Source organism: Macaca nemestrina, chromosome 19 (assembly GCF_043159975.1).
Source record: "Macaca nemestrina isolate mMacNem1 chromosome 19, mMacNem.hap1, whole genome shotgun sequence".
Lineage (NCBI taxonomy): Eukaryota > Metazoa > Chordata > Mammalia > Primates > Cercopithecidae > Macaca > Macaca nemestrina.
Window position 1 is genome coordinate 44742882 of NC_092143.1, and position 14609 is coordinate 44757490.

The 14609-nt window shown below is 42.5% G+C and overlaps 1 protein-coding gene across 6 annotated transcripts in view; it reads right to left on the reverse strand.

Annotated features, from left to right (window-relative positions):
- Window positions 1–14609, reverse strand: part of LOC105489360 (katanin catalytic subunit A1 like 2) — a 277022-nt gene that overhangs the window by 38927 nt on the left and 223486 nt on the right. For 3 of the 6 annotated variants that reach the window (XM_071085417.1, XM_071085415.1, XM_011754108.3), the window contains 6 exons: window positions 12372–12538; window positions 10981–11023; window positions 7067–7184; window positions 5770–5868; window positions 2373–2471; window positions 2082–2159 (listed from right to left, as the gene is read on the reverse strand). In XM_071085417.1, the coding sequence (XP_070941518.1) occupies window positions 2082–2159; window positions 2373–2471; window positions 5770–5868; window positions 7067–7184; window positions 10981–11023; window positions 12372–12444 (510 nt within the window). In that variant the 5' untranslated portion in view covers window positions 12445–12538. Of the gene's footprint in view, window positions 1–2081; window positions 2160–2372; window positions 2472–5769; window positions 5869–7066; window positions 7185–10643; window positions 10915–10968; window positions 11024–12371; window positions 12539–14609 lie in introns of those variants that run through there. The other 3 variants (XM_071085416.1, XM_011754110.3, XM_011754111.3) reach the window with 3 other exon arrangements.

A 14609-nucleotide genomic window follows, 5' to 3' on the forward strand; every position in this document is an offset into this window, starting at 1 on the left:
CTGAGATGGATTCTCGCTCTGTCATCCAGGCTACAGTGCAGCAACCTCTGCCTCCCAGGTTCAAGCAATTCTCATGCCTCAGCCTCCCAGGTAGCTAGGACTACCAGCAAGCGCCACCATGCCCAGCTAATGTTCTGTATTTTCAGCAGAGATGGGTTTTTGCCATGTTGGCCAGGCTGGTCTCAAACTCCTGACCTCAAGTGATCTACCTGCCTCAGTCTCCCAAAGTGCTAGGATTATAGGTGCCAGCTACTGCACCTTGTCTAGAGAAAGTATTTATACAAGTGCTTTGGTCATGCATGATATATATAATCCATTATTGGATGGAATGATAGTGAAAGGACTCAGTCTTCCTTACTCTGCCTTTAGAGCCTGGATCTATATGCAGATCCACCAGCCATTCACATTCTTATTACCGTCCTTTCTTAGGGAAATCTTGGAACACAAGGAAAATTCAGTTACCTAGGTATTCAAGGCATCCATAGATAACAGCAGTATTTCTTGCCCTCTTCTAGAGTTGAGTTCCACAAGGTAATGTTTAATTTCCCAACTGACAGTTTCTCCTTATATCAATCCAAAGTTATCAGTCAGAATTCAACAGGACTACCTCATGAGGTGGTGAGCTCTCTATCACTGTAAGCATTCAGGCAGGAGCAGGTTTTCTACCTCCCATGCTACTATAGAAAGGATTCCAGATGGAATCATCTCAGGCCACTTCCACTCTATAGTTCTATCCTCATAGTCATGTTAGCCTTTTGCAAAAATGGTAATGAGACTACTAATTTAGGGTTATTGCAGCCTGGCTTAGTCCCTCATCCCCTCTCACTGGTAAAAACCTCATAGATGGTCACCCCATCTCCTTTTCTTTGCTATTCATTTACCTCCCTGTCATAGAACAAGCCATCCACAAGCACATGGGATGATCCCATCCTCTGATGGATGCCTTTCTAACGTCCCCTCTTCTATAGGTGTGTTTTCAGCCCTGGGTACTGCTCACCGTACCCTTCCTCAGGAGCCCTGCCTCTCTCTACCGGTTCCCCACCACTCCCTGCTTCTTAGGTGGCCCATGGGAAATGTGCACAACCTGCAATTTCTCATGGATGTGCCTATGCCCAGAATAGCTCCTAGCCTCCCTCTTTCACTTTTTCCCTTAGCGATTTCCTATCTTCTTTCCTAACACTTTCCCCACCCCTCCCTCCTTCATGCTCTCAAAGTGCACCTTGCCGCTGGGACGAGAAACTCGTGAGGGCAAGGACTGTGCTCTGACTCATTCACCTTTGTGTCTCCAGCCCGCAGCACATACCTGACACATAAGAGGCGTACAGGAAACAACTGCTGAGCTGAACAGAGACAGCTCAGGAGCCCTTAGCTTTTCAGAGGAGCTGTGAATTTTTGGGATCATTTTAAACACCCCTCTGAGCCTGCCTAGGTTTCAGTCTTCAATTAAATATGAAGCATTACAAATTAGAAAAATATCCTGTAACTCAGGGGTCTATTTTATTTTCTAGGAACTTGCCCAACGTCACACAGCTAGCAAGAGAAGGATCTAGAAATCAAAGGCAGGTCGGTTAATTCCAAAGCCTATTCTTCCTGCCTTCTAGTTCCATAGTGCAAGCTGGAAAAGTCCGTAGTCTGGATGGTAAAGTCTTTCCTGCTAATTGTGTTTTTCATGGAGATTTTCAATGATGATATCATCAGACTTCCGACATCTCTATTTCTAGGCTCTGACTTTTTAAACCAGATGCAGACATACTTTTTTCTTCTTTAAGAGGCTTTCTTTCCTTGACTCTTGGCTCTGCTATTAAACCTTTCACCTGTCCCTTCATTCCTAAGTCTTTTTCTCTCTCGGTTTTCTTGGCCTCTATCATGAGATGGTGGGCTTTTTATATTGTAATTTTATGATTCTATAATTTATTTATCATGCATTATTGTGCCTCTAAACAATATGAGTGCCTTCGCAAGTGGGGGCACTTTATAAATAAATTATCATATTTATTGTTATTAATAAAAGAAGCAGCCCACAAAGCTCCACAAGCCCCAGCCCGCCTCCGTAAATTTGTGAATTGAATATCAGATCTTACCCGGCTCACCACCGCTGCCAATTCTCGCATCTCACTGTTCATGCCAATAAATGCACTCAGAGGTTTCAGCAGTCGTTCCTGATGAGAGGAGTGGAAAGGCTCACATTACAATATTGCTTCATAATTTAGGAAGAAACCCTGGGCACGCACAGGTCTTGGTGAAACAAACGATGGCAGGTGGCTACGGCCTTTGACTTGATCTCAAGGTTTCACTGTACTCAAAATTATATTTCCAGAGTTCATCTGGATGTTGGCAATTTGAAAGATGAATGTCACATCTTCACCACTTACTGAGGGGTCTGGATTATGGTCGAAGGTGTTCAAGGCAAGTTCACTGGTCGCTCCCTTGATGGCATCTGTGAGCAGCCCTCGGAAGTCAATGATTTGGCCCTGAAAGGGAGGAAAGGTTATTTATGCCATGAGAGCATAAGAGAAGACTCTTCTTAATAACTCAGTTTCATTAAACCAAGACACATTTATATACCCTGGTATTAGGGCAAACTTCAAGTGAAACTTTAAAAAGAACCAGCACTAGTATTAAACATGATGATTTCCTCAAGTTGGAGCACCTTAAAAAATTGTAAGTACATTTTCCAGAATGAAGTGGATTTGAATAAAAATTCATGAGTATTTCTCAGTTCCTGACACACACCATCTGCTTCCTTCCTTATGTGTTAACTTCCCCTGTATGGTCTTATCCTATTAAAATATTACACACACAGAAACAACTCATTGGCACAACAGTAATGAGAGTTCCTGTCTATGAATTGTGATACACGTTCACCACTCAATAGAGTGCTGTACAAAATAAGTGTGCAAGGTTCTTTGTGAGAACAATTTCTTTTTTGTTATTTTTGTATATAATTTGTATAAATTTATTGGCTATAAGTGGAATTAATTTAATTTCCACCAACAATGTATGAGTTCCCTTTTCTCCATATCCTGTGAGGATTATTTCTAATCCTTTTTTTTTTTTTTTCCTTTAAGAGACAGACAGGATCTCACTCCATCATGCAGTGGCATAATCAGAGCTCACTGCAGCCTTAAACTTCTGGGCTCAAGGGATCCTCCCACCTCAGAGGAGGATCCCGAAGAGCTGGGACTACAGGTGTGCACCACTACTCTTGGCTAATTTTTAATTATTACTATTACTTTTTTTTTGTAAAAATGGGGTCCTGTTATGTTGCCCAGGCTGGTTTCCAACTCCTGACCTCAAGTTATCCTCCCACCTTAGCCTCCCAAAGGGCTGGGATTACAGGTGTGAGCCAGCATACCCAGCCTATTTCTAATTCTTATAACACTTCTGTTAGTCAGGAGTGACATCCTGGCTTCATAGATGTGAGAGTAAGTCCAGAGAGGTTAAGTGATTTGCCCAGAGCCACAGCGCTAATAAATGGCTTAAGGCCAGGATTTAAACTCACTTAATCTGTCTCCCAACCCACGATCCTTCCAATATCACCTTGTCCCCCCTAGAGCTAGGAAGGAAAAAGCAAGGATGCACCAAAAAATAAAACAATAATAGTAGTTAACATTTATGGAGTGTTTATTATGTGCTAGGCACTGTGCCAAGTCTCTCCTTTCATCATGAGACTTACAGTGGGCACTGCGATTATTTCCATCTTACAGCTGAGAGAAATGAGGCTTGGAGAGATTATAAAACAATTTGCCCAAAGTTACACAGTGGGGGAGCATCTGAGCCGGGTTTTGAATCTAGACAGGCTGACTCTGAAGCTTATGCCCTCAAGAACAACATACCTACTAAATTTGTAGGGAGAGTGTCCTAAAGCTTGGATTCTGATATAGTAAGGATGTGTGCCCCCTCCAAATCTCATATTGAAATGTGATCCCCAGTGTTGGAGGTGGGCCTGGTGGGAGGTGTTTGGGTCATTGGGGAGGAACTCTCATGAAAGGCTTGGTGCTCTAACCACTGTAACTAGTGAGTTCTCATTCTATTAGTTCACGAGGGACCTGGTTGTTTAAAAGAGCCGGTCATCTCCCTCCCTTCTTGTTCCCTCTCTTGCCATGTGACATGCCAGGTCCCCTTGCCTTCCGCCATGAGTAAAAGCTTCCTGAGGCCTCACCAGAAGCTAAGCAGATCCCAGTGCCGAATAGAACTATGAGTCAAATAAATCTCTCTTCTTTATAAACTACTCAGCCTCAGGTATTCCTTTACAGCAATGCAAAACAGACAAACACAGGTACTAACATGGAAATGACAGACCTGGGGTTTTCTGAGATTGGCCCCAGGCCATATACCCTCAGGCAACCTATGGACATATGAAATGCTAGGGAGAAAGCCATCTACATTGTGCCCTGAGGACATTTCTGCTGGTAAGAGGATTTATAGTCAGACTACTTCAAAGGTTAAGTGCTGGGTTAAATGGTCCCTTCCTTGTGAGCCAATCAAAAACATCCATTCATTTCAATGTTGCCACAAAATAGCTAGGCAAAGTGACTGAAAACACAACAGAAGCAGTGAAGGTGAACAAGGAGACATTTTTCCAAGGGAGGCGTTGATTCCCATGATATCATCTCCAGCAATTACCATGTAAGTTAGGCCCTTACAGGGAGTCAGTTCAGGCCAGTGAGGTCACTGCCCTTCATTTTCAGGGAGATGTTCCAGTCACCCCTCTAAATTCACACACAGAGTTCAGTTTTTCTAAGAGCTGGCCGGAACTAAGTCAGCACTCCAGAGGTTTGAGCACTTGGCTGAAGAAAGAAAGAAGAAGCTTAAAGAACTACACCCTTGGAGAGTATGACCAAGAGCAATATGGTGCTGTTCATTTCCCAATTACATATTTTAATCTACCTTTTGACTACATCCACCCAATCTGGGTCTTTTCTGCTTAAGACATTATTATTTAAAATCCAGACATGAGATTCATTATGAAAAAGGTAGAAATATCTATCAAGGACAAAATCAACCCTATATCAACTGAGGTTTCATAGTCCACATGAAATTACGTTTAGATCAGAAGCCATCCCTCCAAGGAGAAAGATGCCACCACTAATCAAATGCCACGGACAGGGCAGAGCAGAATGAGTATGTGTTTCCAACTCACTAAATAACGCAGATGTCTTAGCGCTTTGGGAGGTCCAGACAGGAGGATTGCTTGAGGCTAGAAGTTTGAAACCAGCCTGGGTAACATAATGAGACCCCATCTCTAGACGAATTTAAAAAATTAGCTAGATGTTGTGGTGTATGCCTGTAGTACTAGCTACTTGGGAGGCTGAGGCAAGAGGATTCGTTGAGCCCAGGAGTTCTGGGCTGCAGTAAGCCATGATTGCACCATTGCACTCCAGCCTGGGTGACAGAGCAAGCCCTGTCTCTTAAAATAAATAAATGATAAGAACGACGCAGGAGGATCATGCCAATGTTTGTCATTGTTATTACAGAATTTTTAAGCTGATGGGAACACTAAAGACAATCTCTTCCGAGCCCTTCAATTTACAAATGTGGAAACTGAGTTCCTTAGAGATGGGGCAGTTCATGCCAGCCCATTCATTCAGAAAGGAGATTCCAAAGAAGAACCCATTTTCTGACCCTCTTCTCCATTTACCTCACAACCAACCTTCAAAAATCACGTCTTAACTTTCCTGTTTGACAAAAATAATGTTTTTTTGTTTTCATGTTTAAAAGGAAAAAGAAATTACCCCTTTCAGTGTTAGGTTCGTGAGTTTCACTTACTCTTCGTGGGTGGGCATTTTCCTCTCCACTGTCTTTACCGATTCTTGATATATTTAGGCCGAAGTTGGCACTCTCCAGGCGAGTGTTATTAACTACCTCCTGAAGAAAGAGAGACAAGGACACATTGGCTGTGAGCAGCCATGGAGAGATGCTGGCTGTACCTGCCCACTCCATCATGCAAAGTCCAATGCTGGAGAGCAATTCTGTAAATGCGACGTGCACATGTAGTTTAGCCACTTTTGTGCAGACCCAGGAAGATGAGTTAGCTGTCTGCCTGCACTATGTGGAAGGAGTTGTCCCTGGAAAACCGAGAAGATGCCAGGCCATGGGCCCTGAGCAGCTTTTCCAAATGGAGGAAACAGTTGTGCCTCAACCCATCCCCTTTTGCTGGCTCGTCTTTTCTCCTGTGATCAGGGGTGTTTTTGGCCAGGAGTGACTGAGTTTGGAGATACAGCAGAGTCAACCAGCCTCCCATGGGACTCATCCTGCCCCATCTTCACCTCTCTTCCACCTGAATCAGGCTGTAGCGGCCAGAACTGTAGAGAGGGGGAGAGAATCCTTTTGACCAATCAGGTATTGTGATTATTCCTTTCCATTATTTGACATTAATTTTTTAAATTCCTTTTCTCAGTTTCCATTGGTCCTCTTTCCTTTGAAACCTGGGATGTTTTGTCCTAACTAAGAAGGTTCTGGACATGAGTCTCGTGAGTCAGGAGCCATTTACTTCACTCACTTGCTGGGTTCTCTCCTTGCTGCCCTTCTTGGCCCCCAGAAAGTCCAGGGTGAAGGTCTGGGGTGAGGGCTGACCATGTGCGATTTGGAGAAGTCCAGTAGGAGACCTTCAGACCCAGCCACACCTGAAGTGTAGCATAGGCTATGCCTGGCCTACACTTAGGAACCCAGCAATGTGCTCTGGGACAAGAAGATCTGCCATCTTGGTTAGCTCAGTTACCTCAGGTAACAGTAACCTCAGATGGGAAGATCACGCTCCACAGTAACCAGGCCCTCCTGCTCTGACTGGGCCCTGGCCCCACCCTGGCCCATCGCCCAGCACCCAGATCAGGGGAAAGACTTGGAGGAGAAAAAAGTCTCCTGCCCATGTTCAGAAACATTAGGAAATCCAGGGATTTGTCCATGGTTTGAGTCCAGTGTACTAGAAGAAAACCTACAATTCAATTAGATCACACAGCAATTTTAAAAGCGTAGGTCCTCAAAAAATAAATAAATGTGACTTTTTTCGTAGGGCTATTTTTCAGCCAAGTGTGCTATTCACAAAGTCAAGCCAAGCCATCCTGACCTGATTAGGATGCTCCTTATTGAGAGATTTGGTGTCCCCTGTCTTCCCCACCGTGGTTTTGGACCGGGGCCTCTGCTGATTGATCTTGGGAAGATTTTGGCAACTGTCGTTCATCACCCTAAGGAAGGGAACAAAGACCTTGGAAGAAATTATTCTAGCCACTTAATTTGAGGTAGTTAAGCACCTATTCTTAAGAATAGCACATTTAAGAAAGCTATTGAAAGATATGCAGGTGGACACTATAGGGCCCTTCCACCTATGCGATCCACCCACTAGGTTCATCCTGGCCCTAACTCCCTCCAGGCTACTCATGGGGTTCTTCTAAGATCCCCTCCTGGAGCCCCCCAACTCACCCTCTTCATTTCCCTTTCACACCACATAGCTTCGGCCCTTCTGCAAATAGCTTTAGTTCTTAAGAACACATTGCTTTACAAGTATTTTTCCGTTGTTCCTTCTACCTTCCTTAAAAGCAGCATTAGACCAGGAGAAAGGTGTGTGAGAGAAAGGAGTCCTCCCATTCAAACTAAGAAACAGTAGGAAATTCAGGGATTGGCCCATGGTTTTAATGCAGTGCCCTGGATGTACCCTGTCTACTTAAAATACATCTCAGCATGTTATGAGTAATAAACATCAAAAGGGGATTATGGAAGGAAAACAAACTTCCTCTCATCAATGTTGTCCCAGACCAATCATATTTACCAAACAAATTTTCATCAACAATTGTTTACTTCAGACAAAACAAACTGATGGGGCTGGAAGTCAGAAGAGTAGCTAACTCTGATGGAGATGGGGAGAATTTGACTGAGAAGGGGCAAAGGTAGACTGCCGGTGGCTGTAACTGTGGTTACAAGAGTATATGCATTTACTGTATACATAGTTATATATGTAGTATGACTGTATATATGTTATATAACCATAGAAAGATCAAATCACTTTTTTCACTACATTCGTATAATTAGATATAAAATTCAGTATTTGAATATCCATATGTTTCTGTAGAAGATGCCACCAGAGAGAGACAGGACTAGCTTTGGGGGCAGAATATGAACTCCCACATTGTTTCTTAGTTCTCCTAGCCCTTTTGTCGCTATATGTGAGATGCCATTTGCAGAAGGTTCGTTAGAAGCAAGTCTCTCCGTGTTCCGAATGATCTCAGAGAGCTGCTATTTCAACTTCCTTTCTTTATGGGGATAATAAATGTTCGTGTCTAATATAAATGCACAGCTATTTAGCCAGTAAGACCACCCATGTCGACAATACCACCAATGTCCACATGGTGACACATCTGTGAGTGTTGGTCTCACTGGGGAGAGCGTCATGAGAGGTGGACACTAACAGTTCTTGGGGGTTCTTTTTCTATCTTTAAACTAGGAATAAGAATGTCTTTCTCCGCCCTTTTGCTGGCACAAAAATGAAATAACTATGAAATGAAAACCAAGCATTTCACAAATGCAAACTTATATTAATAGTATTGACTTAAGAGAAGTTATTTATATGTGTGTGTGGAAGTGTATGTGTGTGTTTATGTGTTTGTGTGTGTGTGTGTCTGTATTTAAACTTGCCTCCCCATCCTTGTGGAGCTGGCAGGAAACAGGGACTCTATTTTCCCACTTTGATTTCCCATTGGATGCAACTGATCCCCAAGGTCTGCTTTAACACGACCAAAATACAAGAGCTCTAATGTATAAAGCAATGCAATTCATTTTCAATTGGCTCTGAGGATTGTAAAATTCCTCTGAACATGGAACCAAATTCACTCTGCTTTGACTTTAACCATTGGTCCTAGGTGCACCCTGTGGAATTTGGCAGAAAAGGCCCAATTGCCCTTTGGAGGGTGAACTGAAGCCTGTTCCTGCAATGTTCTAAGGAGCCCCCCTCCACCAACCCTCTGTTCAAGCTCAACATCTCCAGTTGCTCCAGTCATTCCTAAAGTTACCTGGCTCCCAGATTCTTCCTCAAACTGGTCACCTTCCAGAATAGTGTGACCTCCTACTTTTTGGACATTGTATTTCTATTGATGGGGCTGGGACCACAGTAGCACTCGTGTCTCACTGTTGGCCCAGGTAAACTGAGATTTCCAGCTCTCTGATTTTATAATGGAGGAGCTATTTGTTGTAATTCTTGTTAGAGCTTAAACCTTATTTTATTAAATTTCATCTTGTTACTTTGAACCCATCTCCAGAATTGCCAAGACCTTTTGGGATCCCAGTTCTGTCATCCATCACATTAGATAACCTTTCCTCCTTTGGTTCATCAGCAAGTCTTTAAGCGGGGATTATAAATCTTTTCCAAGATTAGAAAAAGACACTTTGATTTGCTAATAGCCAGTCTCATGACATGTCTCACTTCAGTAACTATATTTGAGTATAAAATTGTCCACAGAAACATCATTCATTATTTTCCTAGTTATTCCTCCTGATTCTAACCATTTGCTATTCAATCTTTACACTTGCCACATACAAACATCTACTCAGAGAGGAGCTGAGGAGCCCCCACGCTGTCAAATGGGCCACTGTGCTCCATCCCTAAAGGGAACAAAGCACTCTGACACCATTCACTCACAAAGCATTTGCCAGGGAAGAATGCTGAGAAGGTTCCAGAAAGATAATCAGAATCCAAAAGCCTTCTGAAGCTGGCCACAAATGCTCCTCACGATTTCTATGCATAAGCAGTTACCATGTATTACCAGCGTCTGACTAGCTTTGTGGAAACTATAAATAAAAGAATAACACTTTTGTCAAAGCAATAAAACTCCTCCTACAGAATAGCACAAAGCAAAGGTAGCCCGAGGCCGATTATTACGACGAGTCGGATCGTGGAGCATGCGTGGGCTCCACGGCCATTTTTGTAAGCTGTGCCCACCAGCCCTGTGAGGTGTCCTAGGCCTTTCTTTCTGAGGCTGGAACAAGGGAACTGGAGTCGCAGGGGCAGGGAATGTAGCAGGGGCATAACAGAATCCATACCTCCTGAGGGCCTAATAAGTTGCATGTGATTACAATCTAACTTTTCTTTTTCCAAGAGCATTTTAAGATTTTACACACTTTGTTCACTGCCTGGATGGCTGCATCTTCCCATGAGGTTTTGGCTCTACTGTAAAAGCAACAGCCCACAGGTTGTGATGCCCCACAGCTGGCCCTCACTGGCACCTGGCAGCAGCACCCTTGATCCCCTGGGTATTTCTGAACAGCCCTGACAGTGGAGGGGTCTGTGGGAGTGGGGAGAGAGGAATGGGAAGGACACTGGCAAGAGTAGGGGGCCTTGTGAGAGAAAGTGTGTACCCAGAAAGGTCCAGAGACAGAGGGGCTCCCATCAGAGGCTACAAGTCCCAGATGAGATTTGGACTTGAGAAGCTGGAGAAAGGAATGCAAGATGAGCTGTGAACAGGAGGGAAAAGCAAGAGAAGAATGGGTTCCCGCAGGCCAGGACTGGCGAAGGCAGAAGTGTAAGGCACCTCCTGGCTCATTGTTGATCTTCAGACAGGTGAGGACATCTGATCTGGGAGTGCTTGAAATTGACTAAATGATGAAAAGAGGGAAAATAATATTTCTTGGGTGCTCACTGTGTGCCAGGAACTCACTATGTGTCCGAGACTTGCTCCATGCTTGTAAATAGCAGAGCCAGGAGTTGAACATGGGTCTTTTAACCTCTGAGGTTCAGACTTTTCATATCACATGGCCTGGAAAGACAGAGCATCATGGGATGCACTTATTTACAGTAAAACCAGGAGAGTAGACAGACATTGGCCCAAATCTGGAGCAGCCATAATGAGAGAAGTCCTGGGCTGGGCCAGGTCACGTGACTGCAGTCAGTCTTGCTGGGAGACAGTCACGGAGCTGTGCTGGCAAAGCTTCTGGAAAGGGATCCCACAAGCTCCTCGAGCCGAGTTGATTAAAATGAATTACCATTCACTTTACCTTCTGGTCTTCCCTCCACTTCTTTGTGGTAAATTATTTTCTGCTGTGACAAAACAGACATTGGGTGGGAAAGAAAATAATTTTAAGAGTGACAAAGTGATTTTTTCAGGTATGTTTCCCCTTTTTGCATTGTTCTTAAAATCTATGCTATAACCTTTTGGAATCTAGAGACTTTAAGCTATTCTCATCTAGAGAGAACTGAAATTACCAGCGAAGAGAAAGGGGCCCGAGCTTCTCCAGCATCTCCTCACAGAGAAAGATTGCAAAGGGCTCAGATATTAAACGTGTCAGAGATTATGGACCTGGTGGCAACTCCAATATAGGCTAGCTTTACAACTACCATTTTGTTATGCTTTCATGAACTTGACACCATTTTGCTGTGTTACATGGGACACCAGGTTGATTGCATGAATCTGGCAGGGAAGACTTAAGTCATGCTCTGCAAGTTAAAATAAAAACAATGTGTCCAATATCATAGGAGAATTTGGGTATCATGCTATATGGGAACTAGCCAACTGGAAGTGAGATCATGTCCCTAACAGTGCTGATCACCCTGTAGTTAGGAGTCTGAGCTGTCTCTTCAAGACCCATGTCTAACCACCTGCCAAGGAAGTCAAGCTCTGAATGCTGCATTGGAAGGGAGCTCAGATAAAATACCTCTTCGACCTTTTCTAGCTCTGAGATCTGGCCCTGGCTATTTTAAACTGATGTTCCTCTTGGTTTCCCGGTCCCTACATGAAATGTTAAAGTCTGTGGCTTAACAAGTGCCTTGTAAACAGGACAATGATCTCCCTTGGTTTATAATTACTTCCCCCACTTACAGACTTCTCAGTCAATGTTACTACAAAGCACAGGGCCCCCACTTTAGATCTTTCCTCCAGCCAGCCTCGTTGACTGCTAACCTATACTGGGTTTTTGTATTATATTGATCATTATCTGGATTGATGGCTTTCAAAAGCTTTTCATTATCTATACATGAGCTATTAGCTTCCCCAATATTCATTTTCGTAGTTATTTTCAAGACAGATAATAGGTCTCCTAACAACAAAAAAAGTCTTCTGTCATTTTTCCTCTTCCAACAGCTCTTTTCATCTCTAAAGAAATTAAAGTAATGTTAATCATCTGAAAAGTACCTATGATACACTGGGGTTTTGCTTTCATTGCCTGAAAACACATTTTCTCAAACAAATGCCAACATGACTAAAGGGATGTCAATGTCCAGATAATCATATTTCAGTTGTCCGTGCTGGACATGAGAATGGCTACACAATCCTCCTGGCCTACTCTTTTGGTTCAAGGTGAGGGTCTCCATCTATCTGGGAATATGATGAGAAAGATACCCTCATTTTACAGATGAGATAAAGCCTTATCTCTAGAAAATAGCCATGTACCTGTGTCTGATGACTTTTTGACAATTTTGGGGTATTTCTGAAATTTTACAAAATAATAACTCTCATACTCCATCAAAATAGTTTCAAGATCAATGTTGTCACAAACTTCAAAGCGTCGTAACCCCAGTTTAGTTTCTTGCTCCAAAGCATTTGCTGTATCGATATATCTGGCAGTTTCACAGAAGAAAAAGAAGAAATTAACTCAGATGAAAAGAATAATGGCTAACAGGCATTACAAGTCTAAAGGGATGCAATACAAAAAGTAAGCCTATATATAGCACATTAGATGAAAACTAGTATGTGCATAGGAGGTTTGCCTATACAGAGCCCCATATTTGTTAAGTATATTTAACTATTATCTTTCAAAGCAGTTGCCTTTGAAAGTTACATTATTGTTCTGGTGATGTTACCATTGTTCAGGATGTTTTTGGAAGTGCTTAAAAGTCAAATAAGTAAATCAACCAAGAAATATCTTGCTATTTGTCTTTACTCATTTGCAGCCTAAAATGGGTATTTGCCCAAACTTGGTTACCTCTCTATTCACAGGTATTCATTTTAGGTAACATTTGGCAAAATGATAAAACCCAAATTCAACCCAAATTTGCCATCATTGAAGTAATTCAAATGAACAGGTCTTGAGCACTGAAGGAAATTCCAAAGATCTACCAATCCAGATCATCAAAGAACTTTCATTTAAGATAACATCCACTTTGAATGTATGATTTGTTTCTGGTAATTTTTTAATCAGTCACACATTGCACTTCAGGGTGTTTCTGTATAAAAGTAGCACCTTGACCTTGGTTCCTCACTGTCATTTTTAACTTGTTCAGTTGTAAAACTGTCCAATTTAAGTGGCCTTAGCACTAGAAGCAAGGGCTCTGTCTCAAAATCCTCTGAAAGAAGAAAGACTCTGCAGGTCTTAAATTTTAGTTCTTAACTTCTTTTAAAACCAACAATTTTCTCCTGAAAAGTGTGCACATGTGCAAATTAGCATATAATTTCAGGAGCTCATCCAAGGACCCCAGATTCAGCTCATCCAAGGACCCCAGATTCAGATTTCTGCTGCAGGTTGGAGTTCTTTCTGTTTCATTTGAATCTAGATCCAGGAAAGTAGAAAGAGAAAACTTTCTTTTTTATTAGCCCTCCTCTCTCTCTCTCTGTCTCTCTCTCTCTCTCTCTCTCTCTTTCTTTCAGACGAGATCTCCTTATGTTGCCCAGGCTGGTCTCAAATGCCTGGCCTCAAGCGATTCCCTTCTTGGCCTCCCAAAGTGTTGGGATTACAGGTGTGAGCCATTATGCCTAGACTGAACTTTCTTGAAAGAGGTTGCCATGATTATTTTCAATGACCTTGAAATGTATGTATCTCTCCTAAGCTAATTTTAAAGAAGTTGCAAACCACAGTCTGTTGACTCTAGTCAATCAGTTTCTATACTTTTTCATGTCTCACTATGCTTCTATACCATGTCTTAATCCTCATTTGACAGAGAGAAAAACTAAATCAGTTTTTTATTAATAACTTTAGTATGGAGTAATACATATTCACTTAACAAAAAACAAGAAAATACTGGTAAATCAAAAGAAAGTTCTGCCCCTCAGAGAAAATGACTAACATTTCCTCTGTTTTTACAAACTTTTTTTAAACTTTTTTTTTTTCTTTTTAGAGACAGGGCCTTGCTCTGTCACCTAAGCTGGAGTGCAGTGGCACAATCTTGGCTCACTGCAGCCTGGAACTCCTGGACTCAAGTAATCCTCCCACCTCAGCCTTTCGAGTACCTTGGACTACAGGTGTGCACTGCCACGCCCAGCTATTTATTTTATTTTATTTTATTTTATTTTATTGTAGAGACAGGATCTTGCCATACTGCCCAGGCTGGTCTCGAACTTCTGGTCTCAAGTGATTCTCCCTCTTGGCCTCCCAAAGTGCTGGGATTACAGACCTGAGCCACTACACCTGGCCCAAACTTTTAAAACAACGAAATACATACGTATACTTATACATATGCACTTCTAAAACAAAAACAAAAAGAGAGAAAGGGAGATAAAGGAAGGATGGAAAGAAAGAAGATGGAAGATGGAAACATGCACCACAGATGGCTTGTAACCTTTACTGACATAACATTATATTCTGAACTCTTTCCAAGATCATAGAGTCTTAGCTTGAACAAAAATTACAAGAATAAATGATGGCAGGCCCCATGTTTCCTAAACTAATTGGTCAGAAGAACAAAACTGCCTGTG